The sequence below is a fragment of the Piliocolobus tephrosceles genome, chromosome 16, assembly GCF_002776525.5.
Source record: "Piliocolobus tephrosceles isolate RC106 chromosome 16, ASM277652v3, whole genome shotgun sequence".
Classification (NCBI taxonomy): domain Eukaryota; kingdom Metazoa; phylum Chordata; class Mammalia; order Primates; family Cercopithecidae; genus Piliocolobus; species Piliocolobus tephrosceles.
Genome location: NC_045449.1, coordinates 56,038,234 through 56,053,660, shown reverse-complemented (window position 1 = coordinate 56,053,660; position 15,427 = coordinate 56,038,234). Strand labels below are relative to the sequence as shown.

Below are 15,427 nucleotides of genomic sequence, written 5' to 3'. Positions count from 1 at the left end.
ACACAATAGCAAAGACTTGGAATCAACCCAAATGTCCATCAGTGACAGATTGGATTAAGAAAATGTGGCACATATACACCATGGAATACTATGCAGCCATAAAAAAGGATGAGTTTGCGTCCTTTGTAGGGGCATGGATGCAGCTGGAAACCATCATTCTTAGCAAACTATCACAAGAACAGAAAACCAAACACTGCATGTTCTCACTCATAGGTGGGAACTGAACAATGAGCTCACTTGGACTCGGGAAGGGGAACATCACACAATGGGGCCTATCGTAGGGAGGGGGGAGGGGGGAAGGGGGAGGGGGGAGGGATTGCATTGGGGAGTTATACCTGATATAAATGATGAATTGATGGGTGCTGACGAGTTGATGGGTGCAGCACACCAACATGGCACATGTATACATATGTAACAAACCTGCACGTTATGCACATGTACCCTAGAACTTAAAGTATAATAATAAAAAAAAAAAAGTGAGAGACAGACAAACACTGATTCAGATGGGTGCCATGTACAGCAGGTCTACCTAGCCATAGTAAAAGGGAAGAAAACACAAAAGATTAAGTGCCCTTAAGAAAATAAATACTGATGTCACCTATTAGCAAATGTGGCCAAAGGTGTGGATTGGAATTTAAGCAATACCTATCAATTCTCCCTACCTTACAGGGAATACAAAGAAAAGTTGAATATAAACACACACACACACACACACACACACACACACACACACAGAGAGAGAGAGAGAGAGAGAGAGAGGGAGAGGGAGAGAGAGAGAATAGGAAAGCAGACAGAGAGAGAGAGAGAGAATGAATCATGATCATGAAATCTTTCTCCAAATACACATGCAGTGAGCAAGAAATAGCATGTGTTCTTCCTTTGGACTCGAGATTTTCCTCTAAGGTTTTCAGAATGCTTTCTTGATACCAAATAAACACTTAAAAAAAAAAAAAAAAAAAGAGACAGAGTCTTGCTCTGTTGCCCAGGCTGAAGTGCAGTGGCTATTCACAGGCACAAGCATAGTGCACTGCAGCCTTGAACTCCCGGCCTCAAGTGATCCTCCTGCCTCAGCCTCCAGTATAGCTGGGACTACAGGTAAGCACCACTGAATCCAGGTCCAAATGACATTTTTAATGATTGTTATAAATAGGTTTATAAGACTAGTTCTTCTGTAGGGTTCAGTAATATCTAAAATTCTCACCATCAACTGGTAGGTTTTGTGTTAGATCTTCAAGTTCTTTTTCAGTGAGGTTTATGCCCATGTTTCCCAAAACCATGTCCACTTTGCTGGAGTCAATCTTCCCTCCTTATTAAAAGAGAGATATACAAGCAAAAGTTAATGTCTCTAAAATGTGGGGAAAACTATCAATTTCTTAGGATTACGGTTAATATTTTCATACAAAAGACCAAATACTAATAAGACATTTACAAGTGTACAAAGAGTCAGTAACATACTTAGAATTAGAGCTTGTTTTAACAGTCATGATAAGCATACCCGGTATAAAGTTTTAAAGGTGACTAAATTACTTCTCACAGAATTTCAGCAAGGTGACAACCCAATGTTTCTAACTCATTTTTTCTGGTTTTCATTGTATTTATTTTTACAATTAACTTCTAGTTATGTTAAGGGATGCTGGATTTTCCATTCCCATTTTCTTTTTTTCTAAAAAAAATTTTAAAAATTTATTCTAAGAAAAAAACAAAACAAAACAGGATACATATGCAGAACGCGCAGGTTTGTTACATAGGTATACGTGTACCATGTTGCTTTGCTGCACCTATTGACCCATCCTCTAAGTTCTCTCCCCTGACCCCCATCCCCAATAGGTCCTGGTGTGTGTTGTTCCCCTCTCTGTTTCCATATGTTCACAATGTTCACCTCCCACTTATAAGTGAGAATATGTGGTGTCTGGTTTTCTGTTCTTGTTTTAGTTTGCTGAGGATGATGGCTTCCAGCTTCATTTATGTCCCTGCAAAGGACATGATCTCATTCCTTTTTATGGCTGCATGGTATTCCATGGTGTATAAGTACTCCATTTTCTTTATCCAGTCTATGATTGATGGGCATTTGAGTTGGTTCCATGTCTTTGCTATTTTAAATAATACTGCAGTAAACATGTGTGCATGTGTCTTTACAGTAGAATAACTTATATTCTTTTGGGTATATACTCAGTAATAGGGTTTCTGGGTCAAATGGTATTTCTGGTTCTAGATCCTTGAGGAATCGCCACACTGTCTTCCACAATGGTTGAACTAGTGTACATTCCCACCAACAGTGTAAAAGCATTCCTATTTCTCCACAGCCTTGCCAGCATCTATTGTTTCCTGACTTTTTAATAATTGCCATTCTGACTGGCATGAGATGGTATCTCATTGCGGTTTTGATTTGCATTTCTCTGATGATCAGTGATGCTGAGCTTTTTTTCATGTTTGTTGGCTACATAAATGTCTTCTTTTGAGAAGTGTCTGTTCACTTGCTATGTCTACTTTTTGATGGGGTTGTTTTGTTCTTGTAAATTTGTTTAAGTTCCTTGTCAATTCTGGATATTAGGCCTTTGTCAGATGGGTGGATTGCAAAAATTTTCTCCCATTATCTAGGTTGCCTGTTCACTCTGATGGTAGTTTCTTTTGCTGTGCAGAAGCTCTTTAGTTTAATTAGATCCCACTTGTCAATTTTGGCTTTTGTTCCAATTGCTTTTGGTGTTTTTGTCATGAAGTCTTTGCCCATGCCTATGTCCTGAATGGTATTGCCTAGGTTTTCTTCTAGAGTTTTTATGGTTTTGGGTTTTACATTTAAATCTTTAATCTATCTTGAGTTAATTTTTGTGTATGGTATAAGGAAGAGGTCCAGTTTCAGTTTTCTGCATATGGTTAGCCAGTTTCCCCAGCACCATTTATTGAATAGGGAATCCTTTCCCCATTGCTTTCTTTTGTCAGGTTTGTTGAAGATCCGATAGTTGTAGATGTGTGGTGTTATTTCTGAGGTCTCTGTTCTACTCCATTGGTCTATATCTCTGTTTTGGTACCATGCTGTTTTGGTTACTGTAGCCTTGTAATATAGTCTGAAGTCAGGTAGCACGATGCCTCTGGCTTTGTGCTTTTTGCTTATGATTGTCTTGGCTATACAGAGTCTTCTTTGATTCCATATGAAGTTTAAAATAGTTTTTTCGAATTTTGGAAGAATGTCAATGGTAGTTTAATGGGAATAGCATTGAATCTATAAATTACTTTGGGCAGTATGGCCATTTTCACAATATTGATTCTTTCCATCCATGAGGATGGAATGTTTTTCCATTTGTTTGTGTCCTCTCTTATTTTCTTGAGCAGTGGTTTGTAGTTCTCCTTGAAGAGGTCCTTCATGTCCCTTGTAAGTTGTATTCCTAGGTATCTTACTCTCTTTGTAGCGATTGTGAATGGGAGACCATTCAGGATTTGGCTCTCTGCTTATATATTGTTAGTGTAAAGGAATGCTTGTGATTTTTGCACATTGGTTTTGTATCCTGAAACTTTGCTGAAGTTGCTTATCAGTTCAAGAAGGTTTTGGGTTGAGCTGCTGGGTTTTTCTAAATATAAAATCATGTCATCTACAAATAGAGACAGCTTGACATTCTCTCTTCCTATTTGAATACTCGTTATTTCTTCCTCTTGCTTGACTGCCCTGGCCAGAACTTCCAATACTATATTTAATAGAAGTGATGAGAGAGGGCATCCTTGTCTTGTGCTGGTTTTCAAAGGGAATGCTTCCGGCTTTTGCCCACTCAATATGATATTGGCTGTGCGTTTGTCATAAATAGCTGTTATTATTTTGAGATATGTTTCATCAATACATAGTTTATTTTACATGAAGCGATGTTGAATTTTACCAAAGGCCGTTTCTGCATCTATTGAAATAATCATGTGGTTTTTGTCTTTGGTTCTGTTTACATGATGGATTATGTTGATTGATTTGTGTATATTGAACCAGCCTTGCATCCCAGGGATGAAGCCGACTTGATCATGGTGGATAAGTTTTTGATGTGCTGCTGGGTTCAGTTTGCCAGTTTTTTATTGAGGATTTTTGCATTGATGTTCATCAGGGATATTGGCCTGAAGTTTTCTTTTTTTGTTCTGTCTCTTCCCAGTTTTAGTATCTGGATGTTGCTGGCTTCATAAAATGAGTTAGGGAGGAGTTCCTCCTTTTCAATTGTTTGGAATAGTTTCAGAGGGAATGGTACCAGCTCCTCTTTGTATTTCTGGTAGAATTCAGCTGTGAAGCCTTTTGGTCATTTTTTTTTTGGTCGGGAGGCTATTAATTACTTCCTCAATTTCAGAGCTTGTTATTGGTCTATTCAGGGATTCAACTTCTTCCTGGTTTAGTCTTGGGAGGGTGTATGCGTCTAGGAATTTATTCATTTCTCCTATATTTTCTAGTTTATTTGTGTAGAGGTGTTTATAGTATTCTCTGATGGTAGTTTGCATTTCTGAGGGGTCAGTGGTGATATTCTACCTATCATTTTTTTTTTATCATGTCTATTTGATTCTTCCCTCTCTTCTTCTTTATTAGGCTAGCTAGCAGTCTATCTATTTTGTTAATTTTTTCAAAAAACCAGCTCCTGGATTCATTGATTTTTGGAGGGTTTTTGATGTGTCTATCTCCTTTAATTCCTCTCTGATCTTAGTTATTTCTTGTCTTCTGCTAGCTTTTGGATTACTTTGCTCTTGTCTTTTTAGCTCTTTCAAATAACATCTTGATTTCTGCCTTAATTTAATTATTTACCCAGGAATCATTCAGGAGTAAGTTGTTCAACTTCCAGGAAATTGTGTGGTTTTGAGAGAGTTTCTTAATACTGAGTTCTAATTTGATTGCACTGTTGTCTGAGCGACTGTTATGATTTCACTTCTTTTGCATTTTCTGAGGAGTGTTTTACTTCCAATTATGTGATCAATTTTAGAATAACTGCCATGTGGCACTGAGAAGAATGTATATTCTGTTGATTTGGGGTGGAGAGTTCTGCAGATGTTTATTAGGTCTGCTTGGTCCAGAGCTGAGTTCAAGTCCTGGATATCCTTGTAAATCTTCTGCCTCGTTGATCTGTCTAATACTGACAGTAGGGTATTAAATTCTCCCACTATTATTGTGTGGGAGTCTAAGTCTCTTTGTAGGTCATTAAGAACTTGTTTAATGAATCTGGGGGCTCCTGTATTGGGTGCATATATATTTAGGATAGTTAGCTCTTCTTGTTGCATTGATCTCTTTACCCTTATGTAATGGCCTTCTTTGTCTTTTTTGATCTTTGTTGGTTTAAAGTCTGTTTTATCAGAGACTAGGATTGCAACCCCTGCTTTTCTTTGCTTTCCATTTGCTTGGTAAATATTCCTCCATTCCTTTATTTTGAGCCTATGTGTGTCTTTGCATGTGAGATGGGTCTCCTGAATACAGCACACTGACAGGTCTTGACTCTATCCAATTTGCCAATCTATGTCTTTTCACTGGGGCATTCAGCCCATTTACATTTAAGGTTAATAATGTTATGTGTGAATATGATCCTGTCACCATGATGCTAGCTGGTTATTTTGCACATTAGTTGATGCAGTTTCTTCATAATGTCATTAGTCTTTATTTTTTGGTATGTTTTTGCAGTGGGTGGTACTGGTTTTTCTTTTCCATATTTAGTGCTTCCTTCAGGAGCTCTTGTAAGGCAGGCCTGGTGATGACAAAATCTTTCAGCATTTGCATGTCTCTAAAGGATTTTATTTCTCCTTCACTTATGAAGCTTAGTTTGGCTGTATATAAAATTCTGGGTTGAAAATTCTTTAAGAATTTTGAATATTGGCCCCCACTCTCTTCTGGCTTGTAGGGTTTCTGCACAGAGATCTGCTGTGAGTCTGATGGGCTTCCCTTTATAGGTAACTGACCTTTTTGTCTGGCTGCCCTTAACATTTTTTCCTTCATTTTAACCTTGGAGAATCTGACAATTATGAGTCTTGTGGTTGCTCTTCTCGAGGAATATGTTAGGGGTGTTCTTTGTATTTCCTGAATTTGAATGTTGGCTTGTCTTTCTAGGTTGGGGAAGTTCTCCTGGATAATATCCTGAAGTGTGTTTTCCAGCTTGTTTCTATTGTCCCTGTCTCCTTCTGGTATTCCAATCAATTGTAGGTTTGGTCTTTTTATAAAGTCCCCTATTTCTTGGAGGCTTGGTTCATTCCTTTCCATTCTTTTTTCTCTATTCTTTTCTGCATTTCAGTGAGGTGGTCTTCAAACTCTGATATCCTTTCTTCCGCTTGGTTGATTCAACTGAATACTTGTGTATGCTTCACGAAGTTCTTGTGCTGTGTTTTTCAGCTCCATCAGGTCATTTATGTTCCTCTCTGAACTGACTATTCTGGTTAGCAGTTCCTCTAACCTTTTATCAAGGGTCTCAGCTTCTTTGCATTGGGTTAGAACATGCTCCTGTAGCTCATCGTAGTTTTATTACCCATCTTCTGAAGCTTACATCTGTCAGTTCAGCCATCTGATCCTCCATCCAGTTCTGCACCCTTGATGGAGAGACATTGCAATCATTTGGAGGAGAAGAGGCACTCTGGTCTTTTGGGTTTTCAGCATTTTTTTTTGTTGATTCCTTCTCATCTTTGTTAGTTTTTCTTGTTTCGGTCTTTGAGATTGCCGATCCTTGGATGAGGTTTCTGTGAAGGTCTTTTTTGTTGTTGTTGTTGATGCTGTTGTTGTCACTTTCTGCTTGATTTTCTTTCAGTAGTCAGGTCCCTCTTCTGTAGGGTTGCTGGAGTTTGCCAGGGGTTCACTTCAAGCTTTATTAATCTGATTTACTCCTGTGACTGGAGATGTCACTCAAGGAGGCTGGAAAACAGAAAAGATGAGTGTCTGCTCCTTCTTCTGGGACCTTTGACCTTAAGGGGCACCAGCCTGATGCTAGCAGGATCACTCCTGTACAGAGTGTCTGACAACTCCTGTTGGAGGGTCTAACCCAATTGGGTGGCACAAGCCACAGGACTCGTTTAATGAAGAACTTTGTCCCTTGGTGGAGAGGGTGTGCTTCACTGGGGGGAAATCCACTCGTTTGTGCTGCCAGGATTCCTCAGAACTGCCAGGAGAAGAAGCTAAGTCTGCTAATCTGCAGAGACTGCGACTACCCCTCCCCCTAGGAGTTCTCCCTAGGACAGAACCCAGGGAGATCCGAGTTCTGTCCCTGAGCCTCTTGCTGGAGTTATTGTAGATCCTGCAGGGAAGCCCTGCTCAATGAGGAAGGATGGGTCAGGGTTTGGCCTGAAAAGGCATTCTGGCCACAGGCTGCCACAGCCGGTGTGTTGGGCTGTTAGGACAAGTCTTAGGACCAAGCCGTCCAGCCTCCCTGGTGCCAGAAGGGGAAAAGTACAGCCTGGAGCTATAGAAATGGGTGCCACCCTTCCCCCGCCCAGGGAGCTTAGCATGCTAGGCAGTTGCAAGTCCTAGTGCTGGCTGCTGCCCCTCCCACAAACAATTCAAATGGCTTAGACAATAGGCAGCCTCAGCTGATGCTGGTTATCCCTCCCCACTGGGATTTCAGTAGGCTTAAGCAGATTCCAGTTGAGAGGTTGTAAGACACTGTGCATCCCAGGGTTGGGACACTAGGCCCCGGTGGCATGGATTCACGAGTGGGATTTTCTGATCTGTGGGTTGCACAGTTCCATGGAAAAAGCAGAGTTCCATGGGAAAAGCTGGGTAGCAAGCTCACTCACTGCCTCCCTTGGCTGGGGGCAGGAGGTTCTCCTTCCCTATGTGTCTTGCAGGTGGGCCACTGAACCACACTGTTCTTCCTTCTCTCCATTGGTAAAACTAGCCTTCTAGTCATTTTGATAAGAATCTGGATACCTTGGTTGCCAGTGAAGGATTTACATGTTTATTATGGTTTTTGTTTTTTTGCATGGGAGCCTCTGAACACCGCTGCTTCTAATTGGCCATCTGGGCACCCCCCCCATACATTTTTTTTAATTTTAATTTTTGTGAGTACTTAGTAGGTGTGTATATTTATAGGGTACATGAGATGTTTTGATGTAGGCATGCAATATATAATAATCACATTAAGTAAAATGGGATATCCATCCCTTCAAACATTTATTCTTTGTCTTATAAGCAATCCAATTGGGAACATCACACACTGGGGCCTATCATGGGGAGGGGGGAGGGGGGAGGGATTGTGTTGGGAGTTATACATGATATAAATGATGAATTGATGGGTGCTGATGAGTTGATGGGTGCAGCACACCAACATGGCACAAGTATACATATGTAACAAACCTGCATGTTATGCACATGTACCCTAGAACTTAAAGTATAATAAAAAATAAATTAAAAATAAACATTTTATTTAAGTTAAAAAAGTAATTTTCCTTTACTTTTTGCTGTGCAACCTTGACTGTAATAATTTCTTCTGTCAAAATTTGGAAAATCCCAAGAGAGTATGGGCATTCTTTCCAAGTTACACTATAAGAAGTGATCTCTTAAAGTAGAGGCTAATGTATAAAAGAAACAAAAGTATGTAATAATATACATGTTATGTGGCAGGATTCACAATTTAATAACAAGGAAATTATGTAAATGCCATACATTATAATCTCAGATTAATCAGCATTTTATTAAGCATCTTCCTCACCTCTAAGAAACTTTATACTGTCCAGCAATCTTTTCGGATAGACCTTTCCATCTGTGAGAAGAAGCACTGTTCAGATCACACAAGAGCAATGTGGGGTTTTACAGAAAATATAAAACCAATAATTTCAGAAAGACATACCTTATGAACTGCCTTATAAATTTTCTGACTTACTGAAAACCAATGAAATTATATAGAGTGTGGAGAAAGTTGTAACTTTATTAATATAGGCAGTTAATACTGACACTCTACCATGTTGAAACATATCCTTTCTTCTTCTTTTGTGATTTTCCATTTTCCCCTATTAGATCACTCCCTTCTCTTTCTTTTTCTCATTTATCCTGGCTTAAGTTTTAGATCTTTCAGTAGAATCAAAAGTAATAAAAGATATAACTGAACCCTGATGACAGAAAACATGACACAATTGTTGATTCTCAAAATAAAAGTTGAATGGCACAAATAATCTTTTAAAATATAATGGGGTCATTTAAAATTACGTAATATGGGTCATAGATTATTTTTAAAGTTAGATAGTTTTAGAAGTTTTCAAAGTTTAACTGTAAGCCTCCCTGGAAGATTACATTTTTATTTGAAATACTCACCATCAACTGGCAGATTATTTACCAGTTCTGTGAGTTCTTTATCCGTAAGCTCTATCCCCATGTTTCCTAGAATTGTTTTCAAGTCATCAACATCAACTTCCTCTCCTTCAAACAGATAGAAATGGTAACACATGAGATTTTAAAGAACTACCTAATTATTCTAAATAATAATTACATTTTCTATTAATGCTAAATAAATATCTTTGATAAATCTGGAAAAAGTGAGATTACAGGCTTATTAATAAAATGTGGCATCATGTTTTGTTGCTAAAACATTGATAAGCCAAAGTTAAGGTCTAGGAAACTGGACATGATCATTTCATTAAAAAATAGTGTAATTAATTAAAAAAAGCAAAACTGGAGGTGTCACATTACCTGACTTCAAACTATGCTATAAGACTACAGTAACCAAAACAGCATGGTACACATACAAGAACAGGCACATAGACCAATGGAACATAATAGGGAACCCAGAAATAAAGCCACAGATCAACAGCCATCTCATCTTCAACAAAGCTGACAAAAAGAAGCAATGGGGAAAGAAGGCCCTATTCAATAAATGGTGCTTGGATAATTGGCTAGCCATTTATCAGAATGGTAGTTCTCAGAACAGGCTAGCCACATGCAGAAGAATGAAACTGCACATTTGCCTTTCACCATATATAAAAAGTAATTAGAAATGAATGAAAGATTTAAATGCAAGACATCAGACTATAAGAATCCTACTTTGGGAGGCCAAGGCAGGAGGATCCTTTGAGCTCAGGAGTTCAAGACCATCCTGGGCAACATAGTGAAACCCTGTGGTGGTGTGTGTTTGTAGTCCCAGCTCCTCGGGAGGCTAAAGGGGGAGGACTGCTTGAGCCTAGGAGGTTGAGGCTGTGATGGGCTGTGACAGTGCCACTGCACTCCAGCCTGGGCAACAGAGTGAGACTGTTTGAAGAAAAAAATCCCAAGCAGCAACAAAAAAACCCATAAGCATTCTGGAAGAAGACCTAGGAAATGCCATTCCGGACATTGGTCTTGGAATATAATTTATGATGCAAAAAGCAATTGTGACAAAAACAAAAATGGACAAATGGGACCTTATTAAGCTAAAGAGCTTCTGCACTGTGAGAAAAACCATCAACAGAGTAAACAGACAACCTACAGAATGGGAGAAAATATTCACAAACTATGCATATGGCAAAGGTCTAATATCCAGAATCTATAAGTAACTTAAATCAACAGGCAAAAACAAATAATTCTATTCAAAAGTGGGCAAAAGACATGAACAGACACTTTTCAAAAGAAGACATACATACAGCCAAGAAGCATAGGAAAAAAATGCTCAACATCACTAGTTATCAGATAAATGCAAATCAAAGCCACAATGAGATATCATCTCACACCAGTCAGAATGGCCTTTATTAAAAAGTCAAAAACAACAGATGCTGGCAAGGTTGTGGAGAAAGGGGAATACTTATACACTGTTGGTCAGAATGTAAATTAGTTTGGCCACTGTGGAAAGCAGTTTGGAGATTTCTCAAAAAACTTAAAACAGAATTACCATTCAACGCAGCAATCCCATTACTGGGTACACATCCTGAAGAAAATAAATTGTTCTACTAAGAAGATACAGACACTCATATATCCACCACAGAAAATACACGGAATCAACCTAGGTGCCCATCAATGGTGGACTGATAAAGAAAATGTGTTACATACACACCACAGAATACTATGCAGCCATAAAAAGAATGAGATTGTTCCCTTTGAAGCAACAATAGAGCTGGAGGCCATTATCCTAAGCAAATTAATACAGGAACAGAAAACCAAATACAGTGTGTTCTCACTTATAAGTGAGGTAAACACTGGGTACACATGGACATAAAAATGGCAAAAATAGAACTAGGGACTACTAGAGAGGGTAGTGAGGAGGGGGATGTGGGATGAAAATCTACCTATTGGGTACTATGCTCACAACGGGTGATGGGATCATTTATGCCCCAAACCTCAGCATCACAGAATGTGCCCATGTAAAAAACCTGCACATATACCCCTTGAATCTAAAATAAAAGTTTAAATTATTTTAAAAAACAATCTAATTTTAAAAGACATTAAAATTAACTGGAACACATATAAAATATGTGTAAAGAATTGGAATCATATACATTTAGTATTTATATTTACTTTATAAATAACATTTATTATTTATGTGATCAGCAAACAGTTGGTTAAATGTATGAAAAGTATACTCTCAAGTGTTAAGGTTTCCATTGCTAATTTTCTCAGCATTCATGTCTGAAGATAATCATAAAGCTGAATAAGAATGAGCTTGGACCTCTAGTTTAATCAAAAGGCCTAACAAAACAAGTTAAAGGAACTGTCTGATTTTCTTAGACATAAATACAGAATTCTTTTTTGTCCTTAAATGAAGTGTGTTTTCATTTGCTTTGAGCAGCCTTTTAAAACAAAATATCATTCTTTTAAAATCTTTAATTTAAGAAAAGTAAAATCAGCTGACTGAAAAAAAAATCAGAATAATATATATTTGTTCACTTCTTTCTCACTTGCAACAGCTTCTAATTTATTCATCAGTTTTTCCAGATCAACCTTCTCATAGGCTGTAATACAAAGTTTAATCAGAGAGAAGCAATAACATGAACTCTGAAAAAAAGACATATAGTACAGGAGGTCCTTTTCATTGAAGATTTATTGCTGAATAGATAACCAATGAAAATAAATCCAGTTAAAATGAGGACCACGATTTAATAATAAATAATAAATAAAAATGATCTAAAAGGTTTGATTGGAGAATAAAAATGCAAATGATCAAATAAGTTCATATGATCTTATATTTAAGGAAATTCAAGTTATAACTATTCCATAATTTTTAGGATAGCAATGAATAAATGCTAACTTCTAAAAGTGTGTTCTGGTATGATTTTCTGGCAAAATTACATCACTACCTACTACAGCATCTTTGTTTTTTTTTTGAGACAGAGTCTTGCTCTGTTGCCCTCTGTTGCCCAGGCTGGAGTGCAGTGGCATAATCTTGGCTCACTGCAACCTCTGCCTCCCTGGTTCAAGAGATTCTCCTGCCTCAGCCTTCCTAGCAGCTGGGATTAGAGGCACACGCCACCACACCCGGCTAATTTTTGTATTTTCAGTAGAGACGGGGTTTCTCCATGTTGGCCAGGCTGGTCTCGAACTCCTGACCTCAAGTGACCCACCTGCCTCAGTCCCCTAAAGTGCTGGGATTACAGGCATGAGCCATCATGCCTGGCCAGCATCCTTTTAATCTTTGAAACAGAGGGACAGTTCCAAGATGGCTGAATAGGAACAGCTCCAGTGTCCAGCTCCCAGCATGAGTGACAGAGAAGATGGGTGATTTCTGCATTTCCAACTGAGGCACTGGGTTCATCTCACCAGGGCATGTCAGACAGTGGGTGCAGGACAGTGGGTGCAGCCCACCGAGTGAGAACTGAAGCAGGGCAAGGCATTGCCTCATCCGGAAAGCTCAAGGGGTAAGGGAATTCCCTTTCCTAGCCAAGGGAAATTGTTACACACAGCACCTGGAAAATTGGGTCACTCCTACCCTAATACTTCGCTTTTCCAAGGGTCTTAGCAAACGGCACACCAGGAGATTATATCCCGTGCCTGGCTCAGAGTGTCCCATGCCCACGGGGCCTCTCTCATTGCTAGCACAGCAGTCTGAGATATAACTGCAAGGCGGCAGCAAGGCTGGGGGAGGGGCACCCACCATTACTGAGGCTTGAGTAGGTAAACAAAGTGGCTGGGAAGCTCGAACTGGGTGGAGCCCACCGCAGCTCAAGGAGGCCTGTCTGCCTCTGTAGACTCCACCTCTGGGGACAGGACATAGCCAAACAAAAGGCAGCAGAAACCTCTGCAGATTTAAATGTCTCTGTCTGACAGCTTTGAAAAGAGTAGTGGTTCCCAAGCATGGAGTCTGAGATCTGAGAATGGACACACTGCCTGCCCAAGTGGGTCCCTGACCCCCGAGTAGCCTAACTGGGAGACCCCCCCCAACCAGGGGCAGACTGTCACCTCACACCTCACATGGCTGGGTACCCCTCTGAGACGAAGCTTCCAGAGGAACAATCAGGCAGCAACATTGGCTGTTCAGCAATATTCACTCTTCTGCACCCTCTACTGCTGATACCCAGGCAAACAGGACCTACAGCAAATTCCAACAGACCTGCAGCTGAGGGTCCTGACTGTTAGAAGGAAAACTAACAAACAGGACATCCATAACAAAACCCCATCTGTACGTCACCATCATCAAAGGCCAAAGGTAAATAAAACCACAAAGATGGGGGAAAAAACAGAGCAGATAAGCTGAAAATTCTAATAATCAGAGAGCCTCTCCCCCTCCAAAGAAATGCAGCTCCTCACCAGCAATGGAACAAAGCTGAATGGAGAATGATTTTGATGAGTTGAGAGAAGAAGGCTTCAGACGATCAAACTTCTCCAAGTTAAAGGAGGAAGTTCGAACCCATTGCAAAGAAGCTAAAAACCTTGAAAAAATATTTGATGAATGGGTAACTAAAATAACCAATGTAGAGAAGTCCTTAAATGAACTGATAGAGCTGAAAACCATGGCATGAGAACTACATGACAAATGCACAAGCTTCAGTAACCGATTTGATAAACTGGAAAAAAGGGTATCAGTGATTGAAGATCAAATGAATGAAATAAAGCAAGAAGTTTAGAGAAAAAAGAGGAAAAAGAAATGAACAAAGCCTCCAAGAAATATAGGACTATGTGCAAAGGCCAAATCTACATCTGATTAGTGTACCTGAAAGTGACGGTGAGAATAGAACCAAGTCGGAAAACAATCTGCAGGATATTATCCAGGAGAACTTCCCCAACTTAGCAAGAGAGGCCAACATTCAAATTCAGGAAATACAGAGAACACTACAGAGATGCTCCTCAAGAAGAGCAACCCCAAGACACATAATTGTCATATTAACCAAGGTGAAAATGAAGGAAAAAATGTTAAGGGCAGCCAGAGAGAAAGGCTGGATTACCAAAAAAGGGAAACCCATCAGACTAACAGCAGATCTCTTGATAGAAACTCTACAAGCCAGAAGACAGTGGGGCCAATATTCAACATTCTTACAGAAAAGAATTTTCAACCCAGAATTTCATATCCGGCCGAACAAGCTTTTTAAGTGAAGGAGAAATAAAACCCTTTACAGACAAGCAAACGTTGAGATTTTGTCACCATCCAGCATGCCACTGCATGCCACTGCTCTGCAGTCTAGGTGACACAGTGAGACCTCATCTCAAAAAAATAAATCAATAAAAATAAATCAATAAAAAAATAAAATCACAATGTTTCCCATAATGCCCACCATTACTCAGGAGATCCTTTATCATATCAAGTTCCTTTTCTCTAAGCTTGACCTCCATCTCCATGACTTCCAAAATAGCATCCAAATTATTTACATTAACCTTCCCTTGTTGTGAACGTAAAAGGAAAGGGAGAAAAATGGAATAACTCTAAAATATTAAGTATTTTAGATTCTAGTATTCTAAAATATTAAAAATACATTAATACATGTATGTTATTATCTTCAACTAACAGGTGTTACTTTTAAATGACTATTGCTAAGATTTTCATGAGAAGAACAAAAGTGTACTAGATTTGTTGATTTGTTCTACTTTCCAGAGGTTAAAAGCAGAGTTAAAATTAGAACTTGTTTCCTCAAACCTTAAACATACCTACCTATGGAAAGGTTATATGGTCTAGGGGTTAAGCAACCATAACTGGAGAGCACTAATGTGTCATTTCCACAAATAAGAGATTGTATATGTTTCCTAAACTCTCACTCTCAGATTTTCACCATTTCTGGTCTAATTTTGGAACAAATGCCAAACATTTTCCCTCATTCCCTTCTTCCCTCCCTTCCTACCTTCCTGTTTTTCCCTCTTTCTGTCTGTCTATATGTCTTTCTTTTATTTATGTTTATAGAAACTTTTTTTCAGAGAAAATTTCAAAATTATAAAGCAGAAGAGAATTTCCTTCTAAGATACAGTAAAGGCTATTACCAGGACAAATACAGATGTGTTACAATGAGTAAAATACACATCATATTCTATTAATATAAATGTAACACTTGATTTTATATATGTTCTCATTGAGCATACTCACTTTTATTATGCTTTACATCTTTCGGCAACCTGTTTAGAAACACC

At 38.9% G+C, this 15,427-nt stretch overlaps 1 protein-coding gene across 1 annotated transcript in view; it reads right to left on the bottom strand.

The window, feature by feature from the left end:
• LOC111526559 (EF-hand calcium-binding domain-containing protein 13-like) overlaps positions 1 to 15,427 on the bottom strand; it is a 128,989-nt gene that overhangs the window by 56,797 nt on the left and 56,765 nt on the right. The window contains exons 12-14 of the mRNA XM_026448077.1: positions 9,227 to 9,331; positions 8,628 to 8,678; positions 1,202 to 1,306 (exon numbers count right to left, since the gene is read on the bottom strand). Coding sequence (XP_026303862.1) covers positions 1,202 to 1,306; positions 8,628 to 8,678; positions 9,227 to 9,331 — 261 coding nt within the window. The remainder of the gene's footprint in view (positions 1 to 1,201; positions 1,307 to 8,627; positions 8,679 to 9,226; positions 9,332 to 15,427) is intronic.